The sequence below is a fragment of the Pyrus communis genome, chromosome 16 (assembly GCF_041283825.1).
Source record: "Pyrus communis isolate YQ-2024b chromosome 16, ASM4128382v1, whole genome shotgun sequence".
NCBI lineage: Eukaryota > Viridiplantae > Streptophyta > Magnoliopsida > Rosales > Rosaceae > Pyrus > Pyrus communis.
Genome location: NC_142580.1, coordinates 4335969 through 4352915, shown reverse-complemented (window position 1 = coordinate 4352915; position 16947 = coordinate 4335969). Strand labels below are relative to the sequence as shown.

Sequence of the window (16947 nt, the reverse complement as noted above, 5' to 3'; positions counted from 1 at the left end):
AAGAAGCATATAACTGTTGCTTATTGCAGAAAGCGTTTCAAGTGCTTTTGAGACCAAATAATATTTTCTCTAAAAGCGTTTTTATTCATTTTTTAAAACCAATTCCAAACGTGTGATACATTAGAAATTTTGATGACAATATTGATGTGTTTGATCAAAATAACTTGTTAAACATGTGTTCTTGAGCTTTGAAGTACATTTTCTTTACGCATGCATGCATGCAACGTTGGGCTTAACGGCATGGTCGGTCACGCGAAGCTGGTTTAAAAGGGTTGTCCGACCTAAATATCGACATGCATGCAATGTTAGGGTAATGCTAATGCACTAGCTAGTAATCTTTGCCAGTCTGGTCAGTACTCACGCTAAGCTGGTTTAGAAGGATTGTCCGACGCCTGTTTTTTTTTTCTTTTTGACAGAAGCCACAAAGTGTTTCGTTACCGAGAACAATCAAGTACAAGATATATTCTTCAATCTCTTGATCGAGGAGGTCAATCTTACTGTTAAAATTAATTTTAGGCATCAAGACTGTATATACGTCAAGGATATAGCTTTTGAGCTCAAAATGTCTTGGAAAACAGACAGACTTGAGGATGAGGACAAGTGAAATTGTTCCTTGTCAGTTGAAAGTAACAGTTCGAAAATGGACATGTTGGAACTTGGAACTTGGAACGAAAAGCATTACATCTTGGAAAAGAAAAAGGAGATGGAAAGTGTGGGAAGGGAGGTGTATTTTCTAAAAGCAAGTTGTAAAGGGATCCAGGCATTCCTGTGGGAGGTTAGAGTGGGCGACAGTGAGTTCACATGACACTCTTGAATCTTCTCTCTCTTTTCCCCATATAAAACTAAGGTGACAATTTGGGTCGATAGATCCCTATCTTCCCTTGTTCATGTTTTGTGTAATAATGGTCTTTCATGTCCCCACTAATTGTATATGGTAGTATGAAGAGGGATGCTTTAGCATTAGGTGCAGCGTCTTGGTCTCATGTAACCTCCTTGCACTACCCTTTTCTAGTATTTGTAGTTGGTTGTTTGCCTCTGTGTAGGCCTTCTTGTAAAACTTTGGCATCTTTGCCCGGATAATGCTATATCCTGATTTCCAAAGAAAAAAAAAACTAAGGTGAAAATTAAAAAATAAAAATAGTGATGAAAAATTAATAAATGTGAATAGAAAGTAAAAATAAGTATGTGAGTGGCGCTTTCTTATATCTGTATCATAATTACGTTTACTCACAAATTCAAGAATATGAAAATAATAATACTTTAACTTATATTATTCATCTAAAAATTGATAAAAATAAGTATGTGAGTGGCGCTTTCTTATATCTGTATCATATAGATTTATTAGATTAGAAGTTAGATTAGATAGTCGATTGGATTTGAACTCACGCCGTGATACAATGTCAACACTTCTCTCCGTCATTATGGTAGAGGACCGCTTACGTACAATGTTAGTCGAATAATACTAATTTATTTAGCCGATTCTATATTTATACAAAATTCGAGTCATCTAACATGTTGTATTCAAGATTTCCGTCCTTGCAGAGAGAGAGAGAGAGGCAAGTGGTGAGAGAGATGGAAGTGGTGGGGGTGGTGGTGGTGGTGGAGACAGAGCATAGTTGGGTTTTTGTCCATGACCTGCGATTGTCAGTACATGAAACTTGCCAACGTCCCCTTCACGAGTACGACCTTTTTCCAACTCTGTTTTCTTCCACTCACTTCCATGATTCCATGATTTCCACCTCCTTGTCTTCATTTCCCTCTTGGAATGTGTGCTCGATACTTTCCCCCTCTCAGTACTCTCTTTCTCTCTGTATATATATATATAATATATATACACACACACACTTTCTTTTAATTCAGCTTCAAGTAGATTTTTTTTAGCAAAAACTTCAAGTAGTAGATTTTGTTCTCCACTTTGTATTGGATTTGATGATATCAGCAAACAAATCATTGTAAAAGGACTTTTCTTCACAGCACTCGTGAGCAAATTTTCATTGACAGTACAGTGGCATGATTCGAAAGTAAGAAGATTCTCTGGGACTTTTGTAACTTTGTCTGGTTAATTTTCTCTCTAAACTTATAAATGTCCAATATTCCGCCATCAAAATGTTTTCTAACTTTTCGGTAAATTTGGTAGATTGAACATTAAGAAAATAAAAAGGAATTTTTGACAGAAAATTAGGGAGAAAATCGACTATATACTAAAAAAAAAAATTCACAACTAAAGGAGGAGAGAAATCGCTTTTTTATTTCATGGCCCATGCTAGCTAGGAGCTGCTGCAACACTCAGTCAGTCACTAGCTACTAAAATGCAATTAAAATTCACCTGGATTTTTTTTCATCCCATAAAACTTTAATCTAATCACCAAGAACACGGAATATTTTAATTAAAAACTGATAGAAATTAACATGGTAATTTGGTTTGTTGCCTCTTTGATTATTTCATTGCTTAATTAAACTGATGGTGTTCCAACCAAGGCCAAAACCCAGCAGCAGACTGATCGTCGATGCCACAGAACATGTTGGTCAAGCTTTCTTCTTTGACCATCTGATCGATCTTCTGGCATTGCATTGCTTCAGTCCTTGATGTGTTTTGGAAGAGCTGGGCTGGCCTTATTATTGAAGACGAAAAAAGGGTTGGATTTTGATGATGGTGAGACGAGGGAGGGCTGTCGATTGCCGGTGTTCTCGAAATGTCCAGTTTTATGTCGGAGTTGTTTTCGCTTCTGTTGCTGCAAGATCCCTCTGTGTCTTTGTTGAGGTTGATGGATTCTGCTGGTTCTCTGTTTTTTAATGCCATTATCTGCACCCAATAAATTTATCAGCGAAAAAAAGAAGGTCTATTTCATAGTCGGACTAATTCAAAGGTGTAATAAAAAAACACAAAAGATCTCTACTGTTAGAGTGATGATTGATTACCCTTTTAGCCCGCGAATCATGACCAATTAATCAGTGCATCAAAAAGTTGAATCTATCTTGGAAAAAGCAACTTTATGTAATCAAAGATTATTGGTTCAGGGGACCCCAAATGACCAAACAGTTATAAAGGTCCTCAATAATTATGATACAACAATTTGATAGTCAAAAAAGCAAAAATCTTTTAGATGAAGGGCAGATGATTAATTTCCGAACCATAATCAACAGAACCAGACCACAATCATATCCAAAACTCGATTAGAGCGACAAGTCTAACTTAAACAACGAAAATAGAGATTCAGAACTGCTATAGCTAACTTGACTAAGTCGGTTTGTTGAGACATAACTTGATTTTCTTCATTTCATGGGTACTTTTAAAGATCATTTATTCGAATTGAACTAACCTCAGCTTGAAGTTTTTGGTTCCGAGATTGGAGAGCATCATTGTCAGCTTTGATGGCATCAAACTGCCTCTTGAGGAGATCATAATCTTTCTCCAATTGCTTTGTCTTCCACCTGGCCCTCCTGTTCTGAAACCATATAGCAATCTGTCTCGGTTGCAAACCAAGAGCCCTGGCCAGCTGCATTTTCCTCTCAGGCTCAAGCTTGTTCCCCAACTCGAAGTTCTTCTCAAGAGTCTTCACTTGCTCCATGTTCAACCTCCTCTTCTTCTCCCCTGCCTGTGACCCATCATCTGATAAGTCATCCTCCCCATGAGCTTCTTCTCCCAACTCAATCCCTGAAAATGACACCGATCGCTTTCCTAGAAACGATGCCACGCCTGCATAAACACAACAAATATTAATGTCAAGATTTCATATAGACGGATCAGCGAGACGGACCAGCGACCCACTACTACTAATGAACTTAATTAATCAAACAAAACGAATCAATGTCAAAATTGCAGAAAGAAATACCGTGGAAATCTTGAGGTGTGCAGGAAGGCATCATTGGACTGAGAGAAGTGGGAGGTTGGTGGTCATCACGGTCATGGGGGGTTTGAAGCATGAAGTTTGTAGAGAAGAAGGCCATCCCATTGGCAGTCATGGCTTGATGATTAATCAAGCTCTTGCCACCAATCTTAATGATCTAGCAGCTGCCATGTTCAGAGTGGCACAGAATCTAACTGTTGGTGAAGGAAAAGAAGGGTTTGTAGATTTATCACGGAAGGAAATGAAATTTTTTTGCTGAAACATTCAAAAGGGAATGAAATTTCTTCAAATGGAAGGGGATGCACAAATTGTTGCAGTGGATGGCTTATATACTTTATCAGTAGCTTCTAGGAATTTATGTATTTTTCTATATATAAATATATACACACACACATTTGAGGGCTAGCTGTGGGTGGGAGAGAGTGCAGGATTCTTTTATGCTTCTCTTTGTTTATAGGATGTGATTTCTCTTTTTTCTTTTTTCAATTACAAGCAATATATAGACTTTTTACATGCAATATAAAGACTTTTTGGTCTTTATGAGGGGATTGACAGAAGGTAGCGATATTTCTTAAGAATAGAGTTTGTGATACAGATATTAGTTAGCTCAGTTGATTTAGGTAATATATCCACCTTTTTCACCTAATCAATGTTTAAAATATTCACGAAATTGTTGATATTTTCGTCGAAATATCCGAAAAATCAAGGATCGATATGGAAATGGGAAGGGGGTGAAATAGAAACTTCACCGTATATCGCCAAGATTTAGGGACATCAATGAATATCGATAATATTTACTTATTCACTAGAGAAAATTTGACCGAATCCATTGCAGATTTCGAACTTTTGATTTTTTTTAAGAACTTTTCTCTAATTTCGACTAGATATGAATGATATACCCACACCATTGCAATTTTCATAATTTCCATCAAAGACAATTGATATCGATATTTTCATAAATTTGCATATCGATATTTTAAATACTACACCTAACCGAACTTGATAAAAGAAACTAGTGTAGAATACCGCTCGTTCAAAATAAGAAGGAAGACAATTTTCTTTAAGATTAATTTTAGAAGTGGAAATGGGAGCTCTTCACTAGTTTGATTTCATTGTGAGTTAAAAGGAAAAACACAGGTGGTTCAATGTCTATGCTTTTACAATGTGAAGTGGGTGACCTTGGAGAGAAAAAAAGAAAGGTCCCTCTTTTGGACTCCAAAGAAACGCACCTTGTGAAATCGTTGTAGAATTATATAAGCCAGAGAGATCATTGTTGGGATGGAACTTGGGTGTCCTATAAAAAGTGAAAGGACTTTGGGTTTGGGTTTCATTAGAAAAAGAGTAAAGTAATATGATTGATGATTTTAGTTATGTAAAGTAAAAGAAACCAATTACTTAAGGAAAAGAAATGAAAAAATGAGTTGGCTAGTGACTCTGAGAGAGAGAGAGAGAGAGAGAGAGAGAGAGAGAGAGAGAGAGAGAGAGAGAGAGAGAGAGAGAGAGCGAGCGAGGAGGCGGAGGCAGGAATGAAGGGAATGGGGTCCAAAGAGGGGGGCAGGGTTTGCTACCTAACCCACCAACAGGTATCGTGGATTAGGATGAAGCTCTTTCACATCATCCATCCATTTTATCCTTCCTTTTGGGAGTAAGGAGTAATGTTAGGAATACTGAATTTTTTAAATTAAATTCGCGAAATAAATGATATGATTGTAGATAATTGAATTATTAATTAAACATCAATTAACATGTTTGTTTCTTATTGGTGACACATCATTTGATTTGCAATTAAATTTAAAATTTTTGATCTCCCTAGTATTATCATTCTTTTGCATTCTCTCTCTCTCTCTCTCGCATGCAGCTGTGAATTCGAATGGAGAAATAGTACGTAGTGATTGTGAAAACGAATGGGTTGGAAATGCCCAGGCAAGGGTTGTTGTCATAAACCCTACTACTAAGGCTAAGAGCTGGTCCTTTTTTGTCTCTGCGTACCCATCATAATCTAGGATATTTTACCCATATATGCATGCATATACATACATACATACATACATACATACATACATACATACATATATATATATACACACACACACATATATATATATATCTCACCGCTTGCTCCTCTCTCTTTGATCTGTTCTGCCACGCCACCTCAATTACCAAATGGCATGTTATCATCCCTCCACAGTCCACCCCTTCAATTCCAAAACTTTGATCAACATCATCACTATATTTTTAGTTTCTAATTACGCAGTAACAGTAGTATTTTATGTGATCACTGTTCAGTTCTAACTCGTACCGATCATTGAAAACTTTACCGAGATGCTAAATAGTGTGTGGGACTCAGCGGCAGCTAGCACGCAGCTGCATGCATGAACATTTTTGGTGTGGGACTAGATTCCTTACATAACTTTGTCAAACTTCAAGTGTACGTAAAGGGGTGAAAGGACTTGTACAAAGTTAAAATTAGAAAATGCAGCTGCATTGCTCTTTCCGTGCATTAAAAAGAAACGGCAAAGAGCGTTATCAGCTGGAAAGGATAAAAAGATAAAGGGCATTGAAAGCACTGTAGGAATCGAGATTCTCTCCAGATTTTGAAGTTTAGAGCCAGCGGACACAAAGATTCGGGCCATTTAAGGAAGAGAGAGATTTGGATTTTTAGTTTGTGTGAGGTGGTCAGTGAGATGGGCTAATAGATGACGTAGGATTTAAAATAAGTGGTCCGGATATCTGGGTCCGCCGACTTTGAACACAGAGATCCAAAGAGGGTCTCAATTCTCATAGTAGGGGTATTTGGAAAATTATCTTTCATTGAATTGTAATAAGATTACAAAATTGGTATTTATGCGTAACTCAACGCACAAATTTGTTGACAACTCACTGCAACAAATGCTAACTGTCCAAATAACAAACTATAACAGAACATCAAATTATTTACAAAATTGGCTCTGCCAAGTTTTATCTTTTACACTATTGTCCTTAATATGCCCCCTTAAATTGAGCTGAGGTAACCGAAGAGAGAGTTTGGTTCTGAGAAGTAGAAATCTAGGCTTAGACAAGGACTTTGTACATATATCTGCTATTTCATATCACAAGACACCACAATAGAGACGTAGTCAAAATTTCAAAGAGGACATCAGAATGGGTCACGTATTGTACTATCTCCAACTCCAAGTTAATCACATGCTAGCCCAATGGAAGTGGGTTTTATCACAACATGTTTGAATGCAATTAGAACGAACCCACTCAATATAAATTATACTTTATTACATTGTTAAACGTACTTGTGCCATATATTACTCCGAACAAAAAAGGTTAGCTTAGCTTGTTACCTACTTCAGTTCATCTTTTTTTTTTTTTCCCATCCATAAAATTCTATATGATGGGAATCTAAGCTTGCATAGCATAAAAATGTAATGTAAAGAATATGGACAACACAAAAATGTATGAAGATGTCAAGAAAGAGAAGCAAGAGGGGACCCATGAAATGACTAAAGTATCCATCCATGCATGGTCGTTGTATTAATCCAAAACTAGTTAAGTTGGCCATGGTGACATGTACACGGACACAAATTGGTATACGATTTGATGCAATTGACATTTGCCTGATCGGACGTCATTGGATTTGATTAAATATCGCTTCTTGGTTTCTTGTTAGCGACTTAGCATGCATGATATGATACACTGACACAATCACATATAACCCAACTTTTTAGCTACGTGAATCGCTAGAAACATGTAGGCATATGGCTAATCTAATAACGAAAGTTTCGTGAGGGAACCGAAGCAGGTTATCATGAGACAAAAGATTTTCTTTCTAAAGAGATTCTATTCGGGAATGTGATAGCTACCTCGTCCCAAGGCTAAAGCATACTACAAACCTCTTCGAGGACTTAAAGAGGGAGTCTAAGTCCCTTTTTTTGGTTTTTACAGACCGTCTACCAAGAATGATTGCTTATGTTAAGATTCGAACCTAAGAATTGATACAACGAAGAGAACAATGCTTACTAGCTCAACAAAAAAGTTGAGTTATATTAAACTGATAAAGTTGGTTATATGTTGTTATCAGTTTAATATAACCCAACATTTCATTCATTGGTCAATTAAGAAGAAAAAAATGTACTTCTCAATTCTTTAATTAATTCTAGTAATTAACAAAAAACTAGAGATTAATACCATACATGGAGAGGGGGCAGATTGTGAATTAGGCTTATTTATTTATTTCAAGTGGAATGGAGCTTTTGTAACCGAGGGGATTGAATCTTGTTTGGATTATGATAACTTAAGTTCAATCGTGTTGTGAGTCGTTGATGCATAACTAATTCACATAAAACGACAGCTCATTGTCATGGATGACTGAGCCTAGCACCCCTCCTATATATTGAAATATAGGATTGCTGCACAAGAAAACTCTGTTACATGAGCGTAAATACAAAAAATCTTATCCCTTTATGAGATAGGTCAGACCATCCAAGTATCACTCTGTCTGATCGAAGATTTAAAAGAGCATATATAATATAGAATATTGGTGATGATGGGACATGTGGAGGTGCCACTAGTAAACATAAACAGTGGGTTTAATATTTGGAACTGGATCCTCTCCTGGGCTCAGGATGGAGATCCTCCTAAACAGTTTATCTGGACCGTTGAAATTTGATCCAACGGCTCAAAATAAGAGATCATTTTAAAAGTTATAATAATTACAAATGTTGGATCAAGTTTGAACGGTCTGAATAGACTGCTCATGAGGATTCTCATCCTGAGCTCAGGACAGGATCCACTTCCTTAATATTTGGCAAAGACAGGAGAGCGTAGGCAGCCAAATCACATGCCTCTATTAGAATTGAGTTGTGAAATTGCAGCGGTGGTGTGCTGTTTGACCCCAAATCCAATGGAATGGGGTGGATATCATATCCATGCATGTTCCCAAACCGCTTAATTAATTTAGAACCTTAATATTACCTATATCTATCTGTTTTTCTTTTCTTTGTTTTATTAAATTCCATAAAGAATAAAAATAAAAAAGAAAAGAAAAAGGAGATAACAAGATCCGGGTAGCGAGATTTTTCAGTGTGCCGAACACGCGGCATAGTATATCAATTGTAACAATATAATCAATTGAAAACTTGTAAAATAAAATTTAAAAAAATTATACTATGACATTTAGTATACTAAACCGTGTTTCTGATAATATTGAAAAATTTCTCATCTAAATAAGTATGTTTGGGAATAAAAAAATGAGCTGAAATAGCTGAATCTTCTCCTCTCCACATGCGCTCATGGCTTCAGCTGTTTTCATGTGCCCTTCTATTCCATTGCGTACGTCACTCCACTCTCTCTCTCTCTTTCTCTCTCTCTGTCCATGCATATATATCTTTCTTTAGAAATTAGAAGATTTTTTCTCTTTCTTTTATTTGTTGAATTTAATTGTTATTTTTTTTCTGGGATTTGCTTTTTGGTTAGAGGAGATATGCATTGATAGTGATTCCTCAACCAGTAACCACTCATGCTTCGGTTCTGCTCTTATACAATATGAGTAATGTCACGTCAATCAATTTTTTAGATTAATTTTTGTAAACTGTATGATGTATGATTAAAAAAAAATAGTTTATAATCAATATTTAAATAATAATTCAATTATCAATAACCACGTCATATGATTTACAAAATTTGGTCTAAACAGTTGGTCTCTCTAGCATTATCCATATAATACATATGCGTTTATTTATTTGTTATTAGACTAATTATATTTTACGTTCTTTGGATTTGAGATGATTTTCAACAAAATAAGCTCTGAGATTTCAAACTTTTTCACATTACAACATCATGAAGATTAAAATTGAATCAATTTGTACATTATGTATGTTTAAACATCTAATATTTCATAGTTTGAACTAAACTGGATGATTGGTTGTCGTTTTGAGACACAAAGTATTGATTCAGGAGAAGCAAATTGCGAAAGCTCCAAAATCAATATTTTGTATTGTATTAGCTCATAAATGAGTCTCACACTTCACACGTCATAAACCTAATGAAAAAAATTAACTCCAAAACATAAATTAATACGATTCCAAAATTGAATAATACAAAAAGAAAAAATTGAAATTACGTGACCGTTTTGAGAATCACTTTTAAACCTGTACGATGGCTTTTAGTTTTTTCTGGATCCAGTGCGTGAGGTGGGGACAGTGATTCATCTGACCCGTCCATTTTGCTGGACCCATGATCTGGAATTTGGAAAACTGAGACTGGTAATCTGATGCTGATGTCAGAATTTAATTGGAGTGGGAAAAAAGAAGCAAATTTATCCACCGATTATAATTTCTATTTTTTTGTATTTTTAGAATAGACCGGCCGCCAACCGATTTTGAGACGTTTCCAGACAGAATACGAAGAGATTTTTCATTGTGCTGAGATCCGACGCGATACACTAAGGGTAAATTGGTTAGGAATTCGAAAACAAAAAATTTCAAATATTTCCAGCATACTAAAAAATTTCCTTAGAACATGGACTCCGCATATAATTAATCGCAATTAATACAACTAATCAACTCTTAATTAGGGGAAACATTTGGGTGAATCGGTTCGAAACACAAGTAAATAAAGCAGACATTGACAAATTAAGATACAGAAAACTTTTTTTCTCAGACAACTTTTTATGAGTAAAATGTTAGTCAAGCAGAAGCAGTACAATCTAGCGAATCTCTAGCATGAGACTTGAAGAGGACATAAAGGATGATTAGACTAATACAAACCGACCACTTAACCTCCATCAACATCATATAAACTCATTTATTTCCTTCTCTTGATTGTATATTATCATCTACATTAATCTAACTAACGTTTACTTCCATCAAATTTGGGTACCGGCGACGGGAAAGTAGTGGTAGCCACCGGCCATATTAAGATCAGGCTAGCCGGAACCCGGCCACAACATAAAAAGTCTTACGAAATTATATACACAATTGTAAAATGTTAACCGGATGAGGAAGAAGTGAACAATTTTCTTAGAGCGGCATTAGCATTATATGCATGTATGTATATCCTTTTCATGTAACTGACAATGTACACTCTACATACGAAGTGAGGCAAAAAAAAAAAGAATGAATTTATGGAATGGGTGTTGGTAAGTGTGATACGTACGCATATTCTAGAGCCAGAGCAATCCCTCGGAGAGCAAATGCTCCGGTATGGTTGAATCATATAACGGGTGGTCATCATCTGATGAGTTGCTTCTGTCATTAGCCGACCAGGTGAACTGCTTTTGTGATTACCCAAAATGAAAACCGGTTGACTTGAAGGAACTCGAAAGATTTGGTAGTCTGCGAGCTGCGATAATGCCGCCAGCAAGGGCAGCGAAGGAGGCCAAAACAAAGGCAGGTATATTTCCTCCCCCAAATAAAGCATCCCATGGCCCCGCACCAAGAGACACAATCATCTGCGCAATTTAACAAGAAACATGAAATCAGCACTACCAAACTTGAAGAAAAAAAGAAGTTATGAACTGTGTCTGTAAATCTGGAGGAACCGGAATAAGAAACAGGTCTATCCAAATGCAGATATCATGACCCAGGTTATAATGAATAAAGGGATTTTGAGAAACACAGAGAACCAAGTTACACGGCCACACTATTAGACCTCATCATAGGCTTGACCTTGGTCCAACTTCTAGTTCATTTTTTGTCGGGTTCAGGCTGGGATCGTTTAGAATTTGGCACTCTCCCCAAACATGACCCACGATCAGGTCAAAATTTTGCAAGCGAAATAACAAACTTTGTTATGAGATTTTACCGGTGAGAAAGTAAAAGGGGGTTGGAGAGAAGGAGAACGTATATAAGCATGTATACCAAGCAAAGTAACAGTGAAGTGTATCACCAAAACAAGAAAAAAGATCCAACAGACAACAACTTGCAGCATTGCATGATTGAGCTCAACAAGTGATAAAACAGGACTACAACCTAACTACCTGTGGAATAACAATTGCAAGATTCAAAACTCCAATAGCCAGTCCTGCACAATAGTAAAAACACGTGAGAATTTAAATCACCAAGTTCAGCAATGACACAGAGAAAGAAGTTGCTAGATTCAAAGAAAAAAACACACAAACCTTGGCCACCACCGGCATCGGCAGTCAACTCGGCTGTAACGGAAAAGGGAACGCTGTAGGTAATCTGCAACACACAACATACTCAGTTCTTTGCGTACTTCGGGGCAGCTATTGCAGTAAATGGACATTTAATACAGGTACACTAATACTCACAGCAAGTGGGAAGCCAAGAAGAGCAAAAACAATCAGGGAAGCAATCCTGATATTTTCATTCCCCCCAATTACATGTTCAATCCCTTTAGAATACTCTGTAACAGATATTAAACTTATGATAGCGGTGCCTGCCATGCAGGCAAACACAATAAAATTGCTCATTGCCCACACTAGTCTTGCACCCATCCGCTGGCACATTGGCTCAATTAGGAAAGAACTGATGCCAAGAACAACCTACGCCCCAGAAAAAGAGAAGCTTCAATTAAAGGTTCCTCAATAACATTTAAATTACGTATGACAACTTTTGGAAGTCAAGTACCGGTTCTCAATTTTGAGTTCTTACTGAATTCAATAATAAACCGAATGCACCTTCTCTGACACCCTGATCATAAGCTTGTATTTTGGCTGAGTTCCCTTTCGGATCCCCATGATATACTTCCCTACCCATCCAATCCGTATCAAAAAGAAAGAATGGAAACCAGGATAACTGCATGTAAGAATTGAAACAAAGATGAGTTCAAAACAGAACCTCGTAATGGCAACAAACACTCTAGAAATTTTAATGATACCAAATATGAACAAACAGAAATCAGCAAAAATGATATTAATAAGGGCGAAATGGAAAAGTTCATGCAAAATAACAGTGTCACGTACCCATGTAAGAGCCATAACAATTAGCACTGAATGCATTGCTGGTGGTAAATGCCTTAAACTGGTCAACAGATTGACTAACACTGCTCCAGGTCCGTCATTAAAACCACCATTCTTATCTTCCTCAACTTTTGAGATGGCCTCCTTCAGATTTATATCCCTTTCATAGTCAATTCTGCTTCCATTTGCATTATCGATAACTTGCTTATCACGCTTCAACTTAGAAAGCTCAAGACCATTTTGTTGGGGATCATCCAATAAAGGAGCAGAATCTGATAAAGGGTTCGGTTGATACGTAGTGAGCGGAACCTCCTCAGCAAAATACATTGTAACAAGTGTACACAAAGTGAGAAAGATCTGCACAAATAACATGCTTATTATCTAGAGTTGTAAAGAGTGCAATACACTAAACATACCCTCAGCACCAATTGCAACACTGAAGTTCTTATTTGAAAGTGAAATGAACTAATGAACAACTCTATGCCTTCAAAAACATGCTTAATGAAAATTTTAGAAACTTCATGAATTGATGTATATGGTTTCTTTAACCAACTATATACTGATATAAGCATATCATATCTACCTCAGTTACTAAACTCAATATACATCATATTAACAAGACCAGCCAAAGTTTTTATTACTTGTCCCAGACATTAAAAGATATCGTAATCTGGGACCATCATATAAGAAATACACCATCTACTGAAAGAAAGATTAATGACTGCGCAAATTAGCTCAGCACAACACAGAAAACTGCAAGAACCCGGTAGTTAATAGTGAATCTTCCATTCATTCTTAAGCTAATAAAAAAAGATGGAACAAATCAGGAAAGAAGTCACAAGAGTAGATATTACAATTCATGGATTTCAAGCGGCATTATGGAGAAAGCACATTTGCTGTTAGAATTGTCAATCACTGACCACCCAAAAAAAATTAGTATAATTTGAACAGTAGAAGATGACTTTACAAATACATGCACTTCTGTGCACGCTGATTACTCACCACTGCAATAAGAAATGCTGCTTTAAGATTTCCACAGGCTTCACAGCAAGCTCTACTCAGAAGGAAAGGAAACCATCTGCCCAGAAACAAAATTGTCAGACAAATAAACCATGCATAGAAGTGGATTCGCAAACTGTAAGTCTATATTATGTACTAAAAAGCAGAATTCAGTTAGTGCAAACTAAGTTTGATTAGGTTCGGACGGCAAAATGTTATAAAAACGGTTTAGTGTAAGGGTCATGTGCACACACATGCCAATGCACAAAAATATTCCATTACCAAAGAAATAAGAGAAATATATTTGAGAAGTTTCACCTGTGCCAATTTCCACTTGCACCAGCAGAAAATCCTAGGATGTTACCAACGGCCATCCATGAGCAAAACACAGCATTTGCAGTATTACGTTGCTCAGGGCCTAAAATATAGTTGCAAGTTGCAACCAGCATATGATGTTCAGAGAAAGTATTACATACTTTAAATTCTTATAAATAAAACAAAACAAACCATAAACATAAATGTGACTAGTTCCATAACAGCCTGGGGAGAAAGTCACCTGCTAGATCAGCCAGAAGAGCACGAGCTGGTCCCTACAAAAATTACAAGTTACACTTTATGCTGAGACATAAAAACCATTCTACTAATAGTGTGATTTTTATTTTTCATTGGGAAACTACAGTGTAATCCGTTATACATTGTGATCGATCACACATTGATAGTATTAGAAGCCTTACCTGCACTGTATTGTTGGCAAGATCCAGCAACCAAAATCCAATAATAAAGACAAAGGCTGCCCTTGTCCGGGTACCTTTGAATGTGCTGCATTTCCTCAAATGAATTAGCTAACAGTTAATGGGTTTTTGTAATATCAAAAACAATCACCAAAAGGCAACAAAAACCTGCAATGCTCCTTTGTATCTCCTAATAAGTATCCAACGTCTGCAGAAAACCCGATTAACACCACCTAAATTACAAGACTTAGTTTAGCAAATAATAAAAAAGGCATACCCCAATTACATTAAGAAATAATGGTAAAGTACGAAAATTCTCCGCACTTACGGAAACTGAAATCATGAGAGATCCTGCAAGAATGAAAGGGCGTCTTCTTCCCAATTTTAAAGAGCATTTGTCACTCCAAATACCAACACAAGGTTGAACCTGAAGAAAATAAAAGTTGATATAACTGAAGGAAAGAAAATGTTTAAACAATATCCAGATAGCTTCAACCCTAACCCTCACAAAATATTCCAATAGCCAAAATAATCATGAAGGCGCATGCACCAATAGTAGGCAAGATTAAAATCGCCCCTTTAGGAGATATGTTTGCGCCCCATCAAATAGACCAACACGATTATAAAGGTTACGACATATATGTTACAGTCAGAATTGTTGAAAACTAGCTGCCATCACTTACCACAAGGCCTGTAATAGGGCCACAAAGCCAAATAAATGAAGAAAATGCATGCCCTATTCCGAGAGTCTGCAACAAAACGTCAATCAGTGGCTAGTTAGCCAAATATGCTTTAAATAAACAAAAATTAGCACAAACATTTGCAGTAGCGATACAAGAGAACAAGAAACAATATGCATTGAGAAGATAAATAAAGATACATTCTGTTTGCACACTAACAGTAAGGATACATTCATACTCCGCGTACACTACATTATGTCAACACTCTTCACACTAACAGTAACCATGCGTTTGTATTAGGCGCATACACTACATCATTCTCTTCATTTTCTACATTGAGCCATCCCAAAGTTCATTAGCGAAATCCGTAGGATGAGGGCGGGAAAGCACAAAATGTGAAGATGTGGAGTTACAACGTGAGCTTAGTTGAACATTTTCTGCCACTACAGAATGCACCAATCAAGATTATGAACATTTCACGTTCATGTATCACAGGGCTTACAGATTATCTATTTAATTATCAAAATATACTTGAAATTAAAAAAGCATAACATTACTTGTAATTTTTCTCAAGAATTCAAAACTATATAGCAAATTAGGACAACAATGCAGAAAATTTGATTTTTAACATGCATCTGGTCCAAAATCTAACCTGTATGTAAGGAGTTAAAAGCGAAAGCTGCAACGCCCAACCGAATTGCACACCGGCGGCGACCGTGCAGCTGAGAACGAGAGTCAAAAGAGTATTGTGTTTGTGTCCGGGCTGTCCCGGCGGCCCGCTCCCATTTGGAACCCTAGGGGAGGACGACGTAGGCGAATTGAGGTCGATATGATGATGAGGCTCGTCCGTCGCCATCATTTCCACTTCCGCATCCCTCCTCAGGTTCCTGTACGGCACCCGGATGGACTCCGAGTCCGTCCTTCCCGCCATGGCGACTCGGTTTCACTTAGTAATGGCCGCGACTCAGAAGCTCAATTTCCCGCGCATTAATCGGAAAAATGGTGCGGATCTAGGTTTTTGCATGTAGATCGGATTTCGGCGTCAGAACTGCGAAGGATTCATTAGCGCGTGTGCAGAGATTTGCAGGTGGGTCAAATTTGGGCGGGTGTGCGTGCGTGCGAAGAGTCTGCTCGCATTTCGGTTGCCGATCTACCGTACACCGCAGCACCATGAGGACTCCTACTCCGGCTCCCGCTTTCGGTTTATCAGTTTTTTGGGCCCCCGCCAATTTTATAAAGCCCATTTAATGTGACGTTGTGGGCTCATTGCGTGGTTCGGACTTAAAAATACGTAATTCTGTATTTTTTTAAATCGGAAGTTGACTTGGAATCGCTTTGATCGGAAGTTGAGTCGAATTTACATGATAGCCCACACTTTTTTGTACTTTCCCATTTTGAAGTTTCTACTTTATGGAAATTCAAAGTGTATGACCTAGAAATTTCAATTTATAAACAATGCTATAGTCTCATGCCTATGGTATGTTGCCAAACAAATGTTATTTACGTAAGGACATATGTTAACTCAAGTTGGAAATCGGTGTGCCTAGTAGTTCGGGGCAAATTTTATGCCCGCATTTCACACAACATATCATAGGTTCGATTTTTAGTGCTCGTGAATTACACAATGACAGCCAAAAGGAGGCTGAAATGCCTCTGCGAGTTTTTCCGACCCCTAAAATGATAGACTGCCGTGACAAAACCATTAGCTGGTCCCTTTAAAAATTGGAAATCGGTAATACAGATAACATGTTTTCCTGTTATATCAAAAGAATATGAAT

General features: G+C 37.1%; 2 protein-coding genes across 4 annotated transcripts; both read right to left on the bottom strand.

The window, feature by feature from the left end:
- Positions 1-2227: 2227 nt before the first annotated feature.
- On the bottom strand, positions 2228-5065 carry LOC137731382 (homeobox-leucine zipper protein ATHB-13). The gene is made up of 3 exons (XM_068470492.2): positions 3834-5065; positions 3321-3697; positions 2228-2803 (listed from the first exon to the last, which is right to left on the bottom strand). The coding sequence occupies exons 1-3, from the start codon at positions 3961-3963 to the stop codon at positions 2450-2452; spliced, it is 861 nt and encodes a 286-aa protein (XP_068326593.1). The 5' UTR covers positions 3964-5065; the 3' UTR covers positions 2228-2449.
- Positions 5066-10843: 5778 nt separating this feature from the next.
- Positions 10844-16426, bottom strand: LOC137731018 (sucrose transport protein SUC3). 3 transcript variants are annotated; one of them, XR_015957756.1, is made up of 14 exons: positions 15822-16396; positions 15173-15238; positions 14818-14916; positions 14658-14722; positions 14493-14577; positions 14315-14348; positions 14077-14176; positions 13762-13837; positions 12763-13116; positions 12452-12595; positions 12109-12342; positions 11956-12019; positions 11487-11858; positions 10844-11286 (listed from the first exon to the last, which is right to left on the bottom strand). XR_015957756.1 is itself a non-coding variant. In XM_068470057.2 (14 exons), the coding sequence occupies exons 3-14, from the start codon at positions 14882-14884 to the stop codon at positions 11119-11121; spliced, it is 1410 nt and encodes a 469-aa protein (XP_068326158.1). In that variant the 5' UTR covers positions 14885-14916; positions 15173-15238; positions 15822-16426; the 3' UTR covers positions 10844-11118. The 3 variants fall into 3 exon arrangements, 2 of the variants coding, with proteins under 2 accessions (XP_068326158.1, XP_068326157.1); XM_068470057.2 differs by having other exon boundaries at positions 11815-11858; positions 14658-14697; positions 15822-16426; XM_068470056.2 differs by having other exon boundaries at positions 11815-11858.
- Between the last annotated feature and the right edge of the window lie 521 nt (positions 16427-16947).